The sequence below is a fragment of the Eubalaena glacialis genome, chromosome 15 (assembly GCF_028564815.1).
Source record: "Eubalaena glacialis isolate mEubGla1 chromosome 15, mEubGla1.1.hap2.+ XY, whole genome shotgun sequence".
NCBI lineage: Eukaryota > Metazoa > Chordata > Mammalia > Artiodactyla > Balaenidae > Eubalaena > Eubalaena glacialis.
The window spans coordinates 76,500,872-76,518,114 of NC_083730.1; the positions used below are offsets into that span (position 1 = coordinate 76,500,872).

The 17,243-nt window shown below is 52.7% G+C and overlaps 1 protein-coding gene across 3 annotated transcripts in view; it reads left to right on the forward strand.

Moving 5' to 3' along the window:
• The window catches only part of LOC133075663 (unconventional myosin-XVIIIb-like), an 89,303-nt gene that overhangs the window by 14,235 nt on the left and 57,825 nt on the right, over window positions 1–17,243 (forward strand). For all 3 annotated transcript variants that reach the window (XM_061170015.1, XM_061170016.1, XM_061170014.1), the window contains exon 6: window positions 6,172–6,316. In XM_061170015.1, the coding sequence (XP_061025998.1) occupies window positions 6,172–6,316 (145 nt within the window). The remainder of the gene's footprint in view (window positions 1–6,171; window positions 6,317–17,243) is intronic.

Consider the following 17,243-nt stretch of genomic DNA (forward strand, 5'->3'; position numbering starts at 1 on the left):
ACTGGTAGGGTATTTCTTTGTTCTCACCCTGCTACCTGGCAGGTATGGAGAGTGTTTTCTTTGTTCTCTAAGAGCAAAAATACAAGCTGGAAATTCGTCGGTCTTTGATAGAAGCCTGGGCTAGCTTTCTGGGATTGGGCCATCAGGTACTGACTCAGTGAAGGAATTTGGTGGTCAGGAAATCACCCCAAGAATGAGAGTTGCGAAGTACAAGCCCCCGAAGTCGCCAGAGTCAGCAAATAAAAATATGGGATACCTAGACCATATTCGTCTTGTAACTGATCTAACAGCACGGTGACTATAGTTAATAATACTGGACTTACTGTACATTTGAAATATCCTGGGAGAGTAGAACTTATGTGTTCTTACCACACACCAAGAAACGGTAACTATGTGAGGTGATGGGTGTATTAATTAAGTTCATTGCGGTAATCAGTTTACAATGTTTATGTATATCAAATCCTCACATTGCACACCTTGACACATTGACACATTGTCAATTATAATTGACAAATAAAAATATACAATTTTTATTTGTCAATTATAGTTCAGTAAAAGTGGAAAAAAATACACGATGCCCGGTTAAATTTGAGTTTCACATAAACATCGAATACTTTTTTTTAACTTAAGTGTGTCCCAAATATTACATGGGCAGGCCTGGAGGCTTGAAGTTGTATCAGAGAGGGCTACCTGGAGGCGGTGAGTACAAGCTGGTCTTGGACTGTGAGAGAAGTTAGGCAGGTGCAGTGAGGCCAGCCTTCCTGCTGCACCGAGCTCCCGATGCAGAGGCAACGGCGGGGGAGAGCCAGCAGTGCAGTGGTTGCAGAGCACAGGGTGAGGGTGTGGGCCCGGGGGGCTGTCAGCTGGAGCGGCGGGGCCAGGTTGTGGGGAAGCCGGCCCTCGGGGTGGTGCTGGCCCTCCGTGGCCGCTTTCGCTCGCTGATGGCCAGCTTCCCCTCCTTGTCCCTGCGCTGCGTCTTCCCTGCCTGCCACATTTCAGCTTTTACTTACTTACTTATTTATAAAATTTATTTATTTTTGGCTGCATTGGGTCTTCATTGCAGTGCGCGGGCTTCTCACTGCGGTGGCTTCTCTTGTTGCGGAGCACGGGCTCTAGAGCGCAGGCTCAGCAGTTGTGGCGCACGGGCTTAGTTGCTCCACGGCACGTGGGATCTTCCCTTCCCGGACCAGGGCTCGAACCTGTGTCCCCTGCGTTGGCAGGCGGATCCTTAACCACTGAGCCACCAGGGAAGCCCCACATTTCAGCTTTAAATGGAACTTATTTGAGATCTGTTAGGGCACCAGGACACATTTGAAATCACAAAGCTTTCATATTATCTTCTCCTCTATAATTTTTTTTTCCTCAACCTAGACTGATGTTTTAAAAAAGTACCAGCAGCAGTGGTCATAATAATAATAATAATCCTTGCCTCCCAGCCGTTTGCTTCTGGCTGGCAGCAGCCAGGGTTTGGCCCGAGGCACATTTATTTTTTATGACCCAGGCATCAACTGTGGAGGAATGGGCTCCAGACAGAAGGATGGGGGATCAGGCACTCCTGCCAGGGGCTCTGCCAGGAGCTTTCTCTTACTTGATTCTCCTAAGGACCCTTTGACGAAGGGATTATTATCACATGTGTTGGTTGGGAGGAGTAATCAGGCTCAGAGAGGTGAAACTACTTGCTTAAGGGCACACAGCTTTTAAGTGGCAGAAGCGGGGCATCCAGGTTGGCCTGACTCCACATTGTCTCTCTTGTTCGCCCCTCGCTGTCATCTCAGGTCTGTGCCCTGGCTGCAGACTGCGTGCTCTGGGATGTGCCCCAGTGTGCAGCCTTGGGTCACTTCTCCTCTCTCAGCTTCAGTTTCTCCCCCTGTGGAGTGGGTGGAGCAACGCCCTGACCCTCGGTCTGCCCCTAGGGTGGGCGCTCAGTAGAGAATCTGGCGTATAGTGGCTCCATCCCTCCCCAGCTGCGTGGCCTTGGACAAGTGCCTTAGCCTCTCTGAGCCTCAGTTTCTCCTCTGACAGTTGGAGAGACTCACAGCTGCCTTACAAGGTAAAAGCACCTAGTGCAGCATTGTAGGTGCTCAGGTAACCCTTCTCTTCTCCCTCCTTAAATGGACTTGCAGTGCCCGGAGAGAACGTGGACCCGTCAGTGTTGAGGTAAAGGGAGCCCTTGGCTCTGGCTGGACACCTGTCCTGCCCTCCCCGTGGTCTCCGTCAAGTTCACCCCCCTGTGCAGGCACCCACGTTTCTTTTGCAAATGAATAGTCAGTGTTCTGCATTTCCCTCCCGGATCCGGCTCCAGATCCAGGGGCTGGAACCGTGGGAATCCTTCCAGGCCTGGGTGGGTTGGTTGGTTGGTTGGTTGTTTGGTTGGTTGTAGAGACACAGGGGCGCCCACCCTGGCCCTGGGGGAGGGGGTGTGGTTAACATCCCCGTGAAGCAGAGTGTGACCCCGGGCCCGGACTGTGCTTATAACCAGGGGCAGAACTCCAGGGGCCGGTTCCCTCGGCCAGGGAGGCCCCCGGTGCCGCGCCCTCCACCGGAGAGCAGCGCCCAGCTGCAGACCGTGGCTCCCTGCAGCCCTGCACCCTGTGAGAGCGGCCTGCACGTGCCCCCTCAGGGGGCTTGGCACCTAACGCACCATGCCTTCCAGCCCCGCGCCCTTCTGCTAGGAGACGCTGCCTGCCTGCCTGCCTGCCTGCCTGCCCAGCACCCGCTTCTCCTGCTCGTGCTGGTGGCTTCATTCAGTGCTTCTTCCCAGAAGTCGGCTCCTTACCGCTCCCCGGAGCCCCCCAGGCCCAGCACTCACCCTGTGCTGTCAGTGTCTGTCTGCACATCTGTCCCCCTTATTGGACTGGGGGACCCTCAAGGACGGGCCACGCCTGATTCACTTGCCAAGGACTGCTGTGCAGCAGCAGGGAAGGTGTCCCTGGAAGGCCTGACAGCCTGGGCAAAGGCATGGGGTCGAGCCCAGCATTAACTGAGTGCCACTGTGTGCCGGGCACTGTGCTGGTGCTTTACGCACTTCAACTCATTTAATCCTCACAGTGGCCTGGGAGGAGGTTTGGCTGTTATTTTCATTCTACACTGGTGGAAACTGAGCCTCCAGCGGAAGGGCAAGAGGTTTGTGCAGTCACACCGCAGGGACGCAGAGCCGAGAGAACACGCAGTTCTGTCTGCCTCCAAATCCAAACCTGGCCTCTCTCTGCATTGTCGGAATCTCCTGGGTGCTCTAAATGCAGCCCGGTTGAATGTGGAGGGAACATTTTGGATTTTATTTTTTGCACTAAATTACCTGCCATCTTGGGTTAACCTTGCGTCTTTAATTGCATCAGACAAAGCCTGGGCATCTTCTGAGTCAGCTTTTACTTTTTCACTTTCTTTTTTTCAATTCAGTTGAGACATACAGTCAGATGTTTATGAAAGCACTAATTTTAAGTGTACAACTCAGTGATGATTATATTCTCACACGCACCTGCAACCCCACACCAGCTCAACATCTAGAACATTCCTCATTCCAGTAAAGGCTCCCTTGAGTCCCCACCCCATCAGAGGCATCCCTCCCACCTGAGTCATCATCCTAACTTCTCTTCCCATAGGGGAGTTTTGCCCACATGTGGACTTCATATAACCAGAATCCACAGTGCGTGGTCTTTTGTACAGGGCTCCTCTGTCTCACGTGGAATCTGTGGGGTTCATACACGTGCTTGCATGATCAGTGACGTGATCTTTTTCATTGCTGCGTGGTACCCCATCACTGTGCCCTGGCTGGACCACCCACTGTTTATCCGTTCTCCTCTTGGTAGACATTTCGGCCGTGAGTTGATTTATCCCACTGATCTGATTTCTATTTTCGTGATTTTGAGGCAAGGACTGGCTTTTGTCAGGGCATTATGCAGAGGTGTCTGGCTCCCTAGAAGTTTAGGGAACTGTAAACACCCTCGTGATTCTAATTGCTTTAGATCAGAAGCATATATATTCATCCCTCCGTGTCTTCTGTTGCAGCAGAGACCGGGGGAGGCGGGGAGGAGAGACAAAGAAGCAAACAAGCTTTAGTGGAAGTTTTCTAATTCTTCTGTTCGTATGAGCTAAGTGGCAGATGATGGGGTCTGCCTGTAATTTAAAGTCAAATGCTCATGGCTGACAGTGGGAGCCATAATAAATGTGTTGCCACTGTCCTTTTGGTGTCCTTTCTCTGCTACTTTGAAATCTCATAAATAACCAAGAGCATGTTGGTAAGATGCCTTCCTCTCCTCCGTTTGCTCCAGCGGAGCAGCTGCAGTTGCTAGGTTGAGCTCCTCGTTGCTAGGGTTTTTGTGGTCCTGTGGTGCCCCAGAAATATGATGGATCAGTGGAACATGCTTCTGCTATTAATTGAAATGTTTCCACAGCGAATCTCTCAATGTCACTGCATGCGTTGACGTTGTCCCAATAGGTCGATGATCCTTGCAGGTTTCTTTCCCAGTTAGAAGAATTGGCTTGAGTGGAGGGGACAAGTGGCCTGGACGGGGAGTCAGAAAGCCTGATTCTAATCCTGTATCTGATACTAACTTGCTGTGTGACCTTGGGCAAGCGTTGTCCCCTCTCTAAGCATTGGACTCCATAAAATTCGGGGACCTGCCAGCTTTGACAGCTTACAGTTCATCACCCAAGCTCTGTAAACAGGCCAAGTGCAAATCAGGTCCTCATTATCTGTTGGAGGATTATTGACAGAAGAATTCTCATCCCCAGCTCACTTCCTCTCAACCCAGCAGGCTTCTGGGTCGCGTCTCCTTGGCCAGATGGCGTGGGTGGAGTTAGGAGTTTCAGACTAATTTTAATATTCAATCAGACATAATTGGGGGGACTTCCCTGGTGGCACAGTGGTTGAGAATCTGCCTGCTAGTGCAGGGGACACGGGTTCGAGCCCTGGTCCAGGAAGATCCCACATGTCGCAGAGCAGCTAAGCCCGTGCGCCATAACTACTGAGCCTGCGCTCTAGAGCCCGTGCTCTGCAACAAGAGAGGCCACCGCAATGAGAAGCCCGCGCACCGCAACGAAGAGTAGCCCCCGCTCGCCACAACTAGAGGAGGCCCGTGCACAGCAACGAAGACCCAAGGCAGCCAGAAATAAATAGATAAATATATAAATTTATTAAAAAAAAAACAAACATAATTGGGATCATAAATCTGAAAAAGGAAAAGTGACACCCTACAACCCATAAACATCTGGTCATACTATTTTCTCTTTCCTCCTGCTTAAAAATCTTTGGCAGTTTCCCTCTGCGTGCCCTGGGGATGGCAGACAGGGTCTCTTTCAGTTGCTGAGGCAGATCATTGGGTGGGGCTGCAAGGGGGGACATCCTGAAAAGAATCTGGACTCGCTGGTTTGCTGTGGGATCTTCATCGATTGGTGTTGTCTGCCACGGGTCCAGGAGTGTAAATAGGGATGCGTGTTTGTCCATCGTGGCTGGAGTTTTAAGCCTGTCCCCTTTAATATTGTGTTTGAGGCCTCCTCCATGGCACCGGCCAGCTTCTCGTGCTTATTTCCTCCCCCCCTCTGTCTGCCCCACCTCCAAAAATACCTGCTTCTCTGTCCACGTTCAGTTGAGCACCTGTTGTCTCCAAAGATGTCCTTTGTTCCCGTTGTTCCCTCTGCCCGTCAGGCCTCTATTCCATCCAGTTGGTCAGCTCTGCCTATTTGTCTTTCAGACTTCAATCACAATCTTGTCTCATCTCCTGCGACATTCTCTTTGACTCTCTCGAGTGGGATTAATCGGCCAGGCCCTCCTCTGAGATCCCACAGTCCCCCACTTAGCCAGTTTCGCACTTAGTTGTTTTTACGTCTCTCTCCACTTCTAGCTTGAGAGGTCCTCAAAGTCAAGTTCTGGATTTCGCTCATCTCTGTCTCTCCAGAGCCCAGCACAGTGCAGAGCCTCAATAAATCTATTGAATGAACACACGAATGAATAAAAATCATGTCGCCTTCCAAAGTCAGATAGACATGATTTTTATAACTTTCCCAGCAGCCTGAGTTCTGTGTGTCAGTACTCCCCAGCTTAATCGTGGGTAATTTACCATGGTCATAAAATGACCACACATTCCCCCCAGACCGAGCCCTGCTTCCACTTGCAAGTTTGCATTTCCTCCACCGTGACGGCCTGTTTGTCTTCCTCTCTCCCCTTGCTCTCAGCCTGAAGGCAAGCAGAGGGCGGCGGCTGCCTTCGCCCAGCTCCAGGGCGCCATGGAGACGCTGGGCGTTTTGGAGAGCGAGCAGAGGGCCATTTGGCGGGTGTTGGCAGCCATCTACCACCTGGGTGCGGCGGGGGCCTGCAAAGGTACGTGCCTGCCGCCGGGCTCACCTGGGCTGCCGGCTGTCTCCGCCAGCAGGTGCCTCATAAGGCCCTTCTTTCCGTGAGGTGGGACAGGGTCAGCCTGTCATCTTCCACATCTCTGGGACTGCTCTCAGGGGGGCTGCCGAGCCAGGCGTGCCGAGAAGGAAGCGGGCTGGATGTTTCAAGCAAACCGCGTCACCCAGCGCTGTCCAGTGGAGCTTTCTGTGATGATAGGGGGAGGTTCTCTGTCCAGCAGGGTGGCCGCTAGCTGTACGTGGCTGTCGAGCTTTTGACATGCAGCTGGTGCAACCGAGGCGTTGAATTGTTCATTGCATTAAATTCTAAGTAACGTACATTTAAATAGCCACATGTAGCTAGTGGTTACTGTGCTGAGAAGAGACACCCTGAAACGGGTGAGAGAAGGCTGGGTCCACACACTAAAGGTGATGTTTTCTGTCTGGACATCTTGGCGATGCTCACACCATATGCGCTGGAGCTGACCCAGCTCTCCTTCTCCTCCCAAACCTGCTCGCCATCCTTAACTGTCTGTTTGCTTACTGTCCCTGCTTCAAGTTGGTCTCCCCAAGTGGTTCTCATCGTCCCTCTCCCTCCCCCATCCCTATCCAGTCGTTGACCTTGCCCTGTAGATACTTTCTGTGACGGCATTTCTGTCCTAACTTCTCTATCCTTACTACTATCACCTTAGACTAAGTATTTGCTAATCCTTTTTTTGCTTGGACTATTGCGGTAGCGTCACTGCCGATGGCTTGGCTCCACCCTCGTTGTGACCACTGGGCTCCTTTCTAAAACGTAGACCTGTTGTGCCATTCCCTGCTTAGACTCCTCCCGAGGCTCTCTCTTGTCTGCTACATCAAGTAAAATTCCTTGGATTGGCATTCAAGGCTCCTCGCTTCCCTAACCAGACTCTTGTGCCATTGCTTTTGGCACTGCGAAAGGTCCCGGGGAGACGGTCAATATCGAGAGCAGTGTGGCTCCTGCCTTCGTGGGGCTTATGGTACCTTATACTGTGGTTGTGTCCTTGTCTAGCTGTTTCCTGTAGAGAGTGGCTTCCTTTGGGCCCAGAACATAGAGTTGGAATTTACTTTTTGAATGGACACACGTGTTCATGGAGGTCTGTCCTCTGGAGCTATGTGTTGACTCTGGCTGACATTCTGGGCCATTCCTCTGTGGGGCAGCAGACTTCTTTGGAATATGCTGGCATGTTATTCCTGCCATTCCCATACCCGTGGGCCTTGTGGCCTGTTCTTTTGATTTTCATACCCTTGAGCTGCATTGGTCCACTGATTTGATTTTGGACATTTCTAGAAGTTATGCTGAGTCAGAAATAGGGAAGGTAGGGAGTCCACAGTTGGTCCAAGCCAAGGGCAGACATGCTTAACTGGGCAAACATGGAAAAATCAAATGCCACTTGCCTTTTCCAAAAATCAGCCGTGGGCCATGCTCAATGCCCTGACCATTTGGAAATCAGCCAGCTTTGTAAATGGACTGGGATTGGGGATGTCATTGCACAGTTCAGATCAGAAAAGCTGTTGAAGGTTTAGAGTTGGGGCACAGGCATCTATAGATTGGGGATGTGTGGAAGGAAGCAAACGTATTTTACAGAATAGAAAACTGAGGCTCAGAAGGTCTAGGTGCAATAAACTCCAGGCTGGGGCTTCCCTGGTGGTGCAGTGATTAAGAATCTGCCTGCCAATGCAGGGGACACAGGTTCGAGCCCTGGTCTGGGAAGATTCCACATGCCATGGAGCAACTAAGCCCGTGCACCACAACTACTGAGCCCGTGCTCTAGAGCCCGTGCTCCGCAACAAGAGAAGCCACCACAGTGAGAAGCCTGCGCACCGCAACGAAGAGTAGCCCCTGCTCCCCGCAACTGGAGGAAAGCCCACGCAGCGACGAAGGCCCAACGCAGCCCCCCAGAAAAAACTCCAGGCTATGGGCACTTGAGGGAGGCAGATTTGAGTTCAAAACCAAACTTCTCTGAGCTTCAGAGAGGCCTCTTCTTTCATTGGGCCAAGACTGGGGTTGGTGTGAGGATTAAATGGAATAAAGAAGAGAAAGCTGAATTAAGCTGCTTTCCCCGGAGGCAGACCCTGAGACAAAAATTGCATGTAGGCTTTGGGGGAGGGGGTATCATGAGGAACCAGTAGGGAAGTGAGGGAAGAAAGGCAGGTGATGCTGGAGCCTTAAGGAGTGGATTAGCTCTGGGAAGTGGGGGGCCAGTATCTCTGGGGATCTCTGGGAGACCCTGAAGAACATGTCTCCTCATCGTGTATTACCCGAGGGACGAGGGAGCCGGGATATTGATCTACCGCCTCCTGCTTCTCCCTGGTTGAAGGTTGCTCCTGGGGAGCATTCCCCCCTGCCCTTCCAGCCTGCCCCACGCATGAGCTGAGCATGTCCGGCAGCCAGGAAAGCAGAGAGGCGCAGACAGGTACCTGTAGTGACAGGCCAGGGACACGTGTGGGGTGGTATGTACGGAATGGCCAGGGCGAGGGGTGGTGGACAGGTCATCCATGCTTCTAGCTCAAGGCGGTCCCTCAGTAGATTGTGCTGTTGAGCCTGGGTTAGGTGACTCTCCCAGGGTGTCGCAGCCACATGCCTCTCTGCTTTGCTCAACTCGAATAGTCTCGTTCCCTCCCGGCACTCAGCAACGCCTAGGGAGAGGACAGGGCGGTTGGGACCTACCTTCCGATTTCCATTGCCACGCTTGAACCCTCTCTGCCTCGGATGCGACAAAACAGAGGCTAAGGGAGCCCCCAGTCTATTGACCTGTCACCAGAGAAGTTCGATGCCTGACTTTCTTCTCCTGAGGCTCATGGGGCACCCCCTCTGATGGGGGCTCGGGACTCATACCTGTAGCTGCCTGTAACGATAAAAGAGAAAGGCACATTTATAAATATTTTATTAGTACATGATTATGGCAATAATTCCTCCCAGCCTCCCCCCACACCACCTTATAAATTATTTTAAGAGGAGCTGCTGTCAGTCTGCCTGAGAGGCCTGCTTGATGATTTACTTACTATATATTCTGCTTTGGAAGATTTCATAATAGGTTGCTCTAAAATCAGCTATTAAGAATTTCAAAGTCATATATAAATGTCTTTGCTTTGTGTCATAACAGATCATTTCGAAATATATTAAGAATCATTTCCGTTAATCAGGGTTTTTTTTTTTTTTTTTCATTAAAACGATGCTCTCCTCCCAGCGCACCCAGCTTCCTTAACTTATTTTGAAAGTCCTGATCCTATTTTTGAAAACCAATATCAGTCCCTGTGGGGAGATTTCAGACCTTATAACTGGACTTAGGATTTTTGAACTGTTTCAGCAGTAACGACAACCACCACTAATATTGGTTTCGCGTTTGATGGTTTCAAAAGCACTTGTACCTCTCTTGTGCCTTTTGATCTGATTGGATTCATACAATAACCTAGTGAGGAAGGATAGCGCCATGGGCAAGAGTCAACCTCCTGGCTTGGCTTCTCTGATCCTCAGTTTCCTCCTCTCTAAAATGGGGCTAATGATGGCACCCACTTTGTAGGCTTGTCATGAGGATTAAATGAGTCAGTGCCAAACGTGTGAGCACAGGACTTGGCTCACGGCTTTATAAGAGGAGGAATGCGGTTTACCTGACGTCACACAGCTAGTATGTTCCAGAGTGCAGTTTGGGAACCACGGCCGGTCTCCCTGCAAAGATCACTCCCCTGCCCTAGACTTTGCAGAGGGCTGTTAGGGTCATTCCTTGCTGGAGAATTGACCTGTTTTCCTGGGCCCTGTGCTGAGTGCTTACAGACGTGATGTCACTGCACAGCCTTAGACTAGCCCAGGAGGAGCGAGAACTATTAGATGCCCATTTTACAGATGAGGAGACTGAGGCCTGCCAGAGAGGTTCATCCTCATCCCCAAGGGCACACAGCTAAAGCCAGAGGTGGGATTTGGACCCAGGTCTGCCCAGGCACTGAGCCTAACCTCTGAGACGACACCTCTGGCCTCCCTGGCCCTGTGTGCCGCTGCTTCTGGCCTCACAGGCTCCAAGGGCTGGTGATGTCACTTTTTCACTGGGGTGCCCTGTTTTTACTCATGACACTTCTGGCACCAAATGTGTGGGGTTTTCCTTACACCAACCAGTCCTCTGATTCTCCGGACACCAACTGGGTGTCCTACAATTTAGTCCACTCCTGATACTACTTGGAGTTAGTGCAGGTTACGGGCTCGGTCCCACAAGACTGTACCACTTCAGACATTGTTCATAAGTTTGGGCCACCTGTGCTTCTGATGGACCAGCTATAAAGTTGGGCTCCCACAGACCCCTCCTTGGTTTGATAATTTGCTAGAATGACTGACAGAACTTAGGAGGGCTTTTCTTACCAGTACCTGTTTATCGTAAGGCATACAACTCAGGAACAGCCAAACGGAAGAGATGCGCAGGGCAAGTTATAGAGCAAGGGGCTTCCCTGCCTTCACTGTGCGACCCTCCCGGCACCCCAGTGTGTTCAGTGACCCGGAAGCTCTCTGAGCCCCATCGTTCGGGGTTTTTGGAGGTTTCATTACACAGGCGTGATTGATTAAATCATTGTAATCAATCACGGCCCCAGCACACTCCTGGGGGCCCCTGAGTCTCCTCTCTTGGGGGAGTGGCATTAGGCCCCCACTGACCCCTGAGTTCCTGCAGGGCGCTGCCACCGTGACCTTCCCCCACCACCTTCTGGGTCCCTCCAGCCCGTATGACTTGGTGTTCTTGACCCCAGGAGGCTGGCTGCCTGTGGGGCTCTGGATCACCCTGCCATCAGCAGTGCCCTGGGCAGCGTCGGAGTCAGAGAGGGCACCCCCCTAGAATGTGGCGGAGCAGCGACACGGGCGTCTCGAAGTCAGCTAGTCCTGGGTTCAGGTCTCAGCTTGGCCTCTTACTTAGCTGTGTGTGACCTCCGCCAAGTTCCGGGGCTCGCCGGAGCCTCCTCTGGAAGAGGGAGAAAGGGCGGCGGAGAGCCGACTGGGGTCTCACGCACGGCTGCGGTGCTAGTAATGCTTTCGCTCTGGGCTGCGTCCCATGGGCAGGCCCGGTGGCTCCTGGCTCGGCCGGTCGGTCATAAAGAGGCCGCGTTCTTCCCTCTGTCTGCACTGTCTCCACCTCCTTTCTGTTTCTCAGGCTCACTGTCCCTGCTGGGTCCCCTGGGAAGGCCGTGGGAGGGGGCCCTGGGGGCTGCCTCGGTATGGCAGGCAGAAAACCCTGGGTGATTTGACGCGGGATGGTTTGCTGTGAACCAAGACTCATGGCCTGGGCCGTCCCTCAGGAGCCATCAGGGAACCATTTATCCAGCCTCGTGTTTCTTTCCTTTGGCAAAATGTGGCCCATGGAACAATCAGCTGGCACCCATGGGTTTTGAATGGCAGCAAACTGTTGTTCTCTGGAGCTCACTTGACAAGGAGAGGGCGGGGGAGGAGGGACACGCTGGGCCCTACAGTGGGCAGAGCCGGGCTTGAGTTCAGGCTCCTCCACCTCCTGGCTGTGTGATTTAACCTGTGCAAGAGATTTCACCTCTCTGGACCGCAGCTTCCGTGCCTGTAAAATGGTAAAACCCTGTCTACCTTCTACATCAGGTAAGTCAGGTAATGGCTGCATCCCACCCACCTGGCACATGGGCGGGGTTCAGCAAGCCCTGACTCTCTTTTCTTTGCAAAGTGCTTTTTGTTATCTGTTGGCTCTGTTGGCATCAAAGCCTGCCCTGACATGGGCCGGGTCGGGGTGGAGAACTCAAGCCTCCAGGGAATGCAGCTCATTGCTGAAGGGCACATGGTGAAACCTCTGTGCTAGTGAACGGCAGCTTCAGAACCGGGGTCCAGTTCCGGACTCTCAGTCCAGTGCTCTTTCCACAGCTTCGAGGAAGGTTCTGAGGGCCAGGGAGAGTGTGGGGTAGTGGTCAGAGCAGTCAGGAGTGACACGGTCTTGTGCTCAAGTGGAAGTGAGGATTCCAGCACTTGCTAGCTTTGTGACTGGTCATGTGACCTTGCTGCCATGACCTGGCAGCCCCATGTTGTTCCGTGGCTTGAACAATGATCGTTTTATTATCTCCCCAAGCTCCTGGGAGTCTGCAGTTTGGAAGGGCTCGGCTGGGCTGCGGTCAGAGGGTGGCTGACCCAGAAACAGTGGGGCTGGAGTCGCCGGGACTAGCCGGGCACCTCCATCTCTCCGAGTCTCAGATCTCGGGTCCCAGCGTGGGCCTGATCGGGCTTCCTTGTGGCCTGGCGGCTTCGGGGCTCCAAGGAAGCTTCCAGAGAGCAGCATGGAAGCTGCATCACCTCTTCTGAGCTGGCCTCAGCTATCATGCAGTGTCACTGCTGCCATGCTCTATGTCACAGCTTCAAGGGCCAGGCAGTCTAGACTCCAACCCTGGATGGGGGAGTGACGAGGTTCGAGAACATGTCGGGTGAGAGATACTGGTGTGGCCATATGTTGGTCTTGAGCAAGGAACTTAAGCTTTCTGAGACTCAGTTTTCCAACCTATACAATGGGATTGAAAACAGTAGTGACTTCACAGGTCTGCTAAGCAGATGAAGTGAAATGTATGTCAAGGGCTAAGCTCAGTGCCAGGCACTTGTCAGAGCTGCTGTTGTGAATTAGGGCGTCGCAAAGCTTGGAGATACTTGCCGGCTCCCTGCTGGGATGGCAGGAGGATGCTCCTGGGATTTCTGCTCCCTACTTTTATTACCAGTGCCCCCCAGTATCCTCTGATGCCCCTAAAGACCCTTTTCCCACAGGAGAGTAAATCAAGGAGGAACTCGGAGCCCTTTTTGCAGCAAGAAACAATTCTCTTGTCTCGGGACCTCTTGGCTGCGTGAGATTAAAACCAGTCACGACCCTCTTCTCAGGAATGTTGCCTGAACAAAATCCTCCCAGGGTCTTGCTGTCCTGCATGTCAGCCCAAGGCTGGGAGTCACTTACCTGTGTTCTCTCCTTTAACTCCCACGGCAACCGTGACAGGTAGGGAGAGAATTCCCACTTGGCAGTTCAGGCTGCTGAGGCTCAGAGAGGTTATGTAACTTTGCCGAGGCCAAACGGCACCACGTGGTGGAGCCAAGGTTAGAATCAGTGCCTGTGTGCCTCCAAAGCTAGTGTCCTTCTCCTCTGTGAGGCCGCTCATCTGGCCCAGCCCTTGGGTGCATTTTGGGTGCTCGGACCTCCACCTCCCCTCTAAGAGCAGCTTCTCAGCTCCGTCCCCAGTCTCCAGTCTCCAGTCTCCAGTCTCCAGTCTCCGTTCCTTCATCTGGAAGGGCATCCGCTAAGCAGAACCGAGGCAGCAGAGCTCGGAATCGAGGCTAACAGCATGGGCTCTGGGGCCAGGCAGACCTGTGTTTCACCCCAGTTCTCCTGTGTGATCTGTGACTCTCTTCACCTCTGAGGCTCAGTGTCCTCATCTGTAGATTGGGGATAACAGTCCTTGGGAGGCTTAAATTATTCAGTTTGAATGTGTAAAGCTCGGCCACCCTTGTTGTTATTGCTATTATTATTGTTAATGGAAAACCTGCCCACCATCCAGGCATTTCCCCGGCAAAGCTTTGAGTCTACAAAGCTGGTCTTTAATCCTCTCCAATCCCTGTGGTCCCGTAGCTGTAAGAGACGTACACCCTTCCTAGAAAGTCTGAGACTCTTTGTCACTCTGCCCGCTGTCCCTCATTACTCCATAAAAATGACAGTACTGTTCAGAATCCAAAATAACAAGGATGCGGTATCTGCCTTGATGGCCGAGTTGCTTTGCTTTCCTTTGGCTCTGAAGGCTGATGGGAGGTTTAATTTATTTGTCTTTTACTAAATTTGCCAGTCTACTTGTTGCTGACCCCATTGCCTAATATATGATGCAGTCGGGCCCATGTATAACCCAGGGGGGGCCCTGTAATGGAGTGATGGAGGGAGGCTGCCAGTCGGCCACCACTCCGCGCCTGTTCTAATAAAGAAATCAGTCCCTGAATGGATGGGGCCGTAACTCGGGGAGCCCGGAGGGGCCCGCAGGAAGAAGAGACGATTGTAATGATGACGGGAACCCAGCCCCCTACCTTCTGCTGGGAACCCCCCCACCCCCCCGACATCTAGCAGCCAGGGGAGTCCGTCCAAGGATAGGAGGAGGTGGCCCGATGCTCCCCAAGCCCGGATAAGACCCTGAGCACAGAAGGCCACGGGGAGTAGTAACAGTGATGCTGTCAACGCAAAGCAATCACCATATATTCAAGCACTTTACTCTTTTTATTGTTTTAAAATAACTGCACAAATAATACTGTAAAGTTGTCTTCCTATGAAAAATGGAAACAATACAGACGAACACAGAATGTCGAAAGCAGGTCCCCCCCACTCCCTTGATCCTCCTGACCTCAAAGGTGACCGTTGTTAAGGTGCAAAGGTGACATTTATTACAACTGATGAGCCAATACTGATACACAGTTATTAACCGAAGTCCCCAGTTTACCTTGGGGTTCGCCCTTGGTGTTGTACATTCTCTGGGATTTGACAAGTGTGTCATGTCATGTCGTGTGTCCACCATGACCGTGTGATCCAGGCTAGTTCCACTGCCCTAACAGGCTGGCTTTTTTTTTTTTTCTCTTAAACTTTTTGATTTGAAATCATCATAGATTCATAAGTAGCTGGAACAGTAACACATCGAGTCCCTGACCCCTTCCCCCAGTTGCGGCTGCGGACGTGGCTGCAGTCCCTCTCAAAAGCAGAGAGTGGCCGTGGCTGTGTCACTGTGTCCCCAGTGTAGGCCTCACCCTCAGGCCTTCTAGACTGAGCACGAGCTACACCTGTGCACGTGACAACTACGGGGGTGGCTGGCTGGCGCTGTTACAATATAAACAAGTTCACACCAGCTCCATTTCCACGTGCTCTGCCTCTCCCCGTGCCGGCGCGGCGTGGGCCTCTCTGCCCGTGGCTCACAGCAGCGCCCCTTGTTCTCTCCCTTAACTGCAGGGCTTGCCCGGCGAGGGGGCCTCAGTCGATGTCGCACTTCTCCAGCTGATGAGCGTTTGGGCAGTCTCCTGCTTTGGGGGGTTCTAAACAGCGCCACGTGGGCATACATCCGTGTATGTGGAGGCGGTGCAGGGGTGAGCGTTCTGGAGCCATGGTGGCCTGGGCCTGGGCCTGCTGGACCAGGGGGCGTGTTTGAGGTTGAACATTTCCATGGACACGGCTTGATTCCCCTGCCTGTATTCACAAGGGTCGGCTCACTGCAGCCTCACAAGCCTGGGGGGGATGTGAGACTGGAGTCTGGCTCTCTGAACACCTGGGCCGTGGCTGCGTTCATGCTGCTCCATCCTCCCCCCACCCCGCCCCCGCGGCCTCCTTTTCTTCATCCTCCTCCTCCTCCCCCACTCGCCCTCTTCCCCCTCCGCTCCCCCCTTACTGCTCTCCTTCCTCTCTCTCCTCTCCCTCCTTCTCTCTTCCTTTTCTTCTTCTCCTCTATGCCTATTGGATGGTAGGCCCTCGGCAAAGCCGTTCTTACATTCCAAGACAAAACTTCCGTCTGATCAAGGGAGGGAGACCCAGACAGGCACGCTGGAGACGCCAGGAGAAAATTCTAGGCAGGAGACACCCAAAGTTCAGAGGGGTCAGCCCCGCCCAAGGGGTCCTAGGGCCTGGGACCCTTGAACCGAATCTCCCAAACAGAGTGGAAATCAGGGAGGACGCTCCAGACAGAAGAGCCTCGGTGAGCAGAGGTGTGGTAGCCCGAGCAAGGCCTGGGGCCTCCGTGTCCCCGTCTGCGAGGCGCCAACCTCAGACCCTGGCACCGGTGCTGCGGGATTGAGAGAGGATTACCACGTGGCCCTGGAGCAGGCCCCGCACCCCCGAGGCTGGGCCCTGCCTGGGCCCTGTCCTCCGCCTGCCTTCCCGCGCCCACAGGCCCCCAGCTGGTGGCTTGGCTCCCTGCCCGACAGCTGCCGCAGCCGGGCCTATTCTGGGCCACAGGCAAGGATTGATTCTGCATTTTCTAAGCATATTGAATTCATTTGTTAAGCTGGAATGGCGGCTGTGGGATGTTAAACAGTTATATTATAAAAGCCACAAACCCCTGAAGTGGCTGATGCTAGAAGGCTTCCCTGCCGGCAGCCCCGGGCTTCAGGAGGGCAGGGGGAGGAGGATGGAACCTCCGAGAGACCCGACTTGAGGTTGGCTTAGCCACTCTTGCTGGGTGGCCCTGCAAAAGCCCCTCCCCTCTTTCTGGCCTCTGTTTCCCATAAGTAATAACAGCAGCTGACATTTATCCAGTGCTTACAAGGTGCAGGTACTATCCTAAGAGCTTTGGCCATCTCAGTGATCCCCTGGAGTAGGCACCATTACCCCATTTTACAGATGAGGAAACTGAGGCTCAGAGAGGGGAAAGGACTTGCCCAATGGGGATGATGGACACTCTCTGGCGTCTCTTTTAGCCTTGCTCGTCAGAGACTCCAGGAGGCTGTGACTCACTGAGGACCTCACCGTACATGCATGTCTCACCCTTCAGTGACAGAGCATAACAATACTGCTGACAGCAATGATGATGATGCTAATGATGGGATTAGTAACTGTTACTGTTTACTGAGAATCTGCTCTCTGCCAGGCTTGATTTAAGTGCTGTGCATGGTTATTCCATTTAATCCTTGTTAACTCTATATGGTGGGTTATACCCATCTTACGGGTGAGTCAGTGGAGGCTCAGAGAGATAAAGGCAATTATCTAAGGTCCTGGACTCAGGAAGGGGAGGAGCTCAATTTGGGACCGAGGAGTTCTATCTTTGAAGCCTTTCTCCCTATTCTTCATGCCACGTTCTGCTGGATGATCCACAGTGGTCATCAATAAATGGGGAATTAGTAATCATACCTTTTCATATGGTTCTTACACTGATGAGATTAAGTGCTTAGCACAGGGCCAGGCATGTGGTGAGTACTC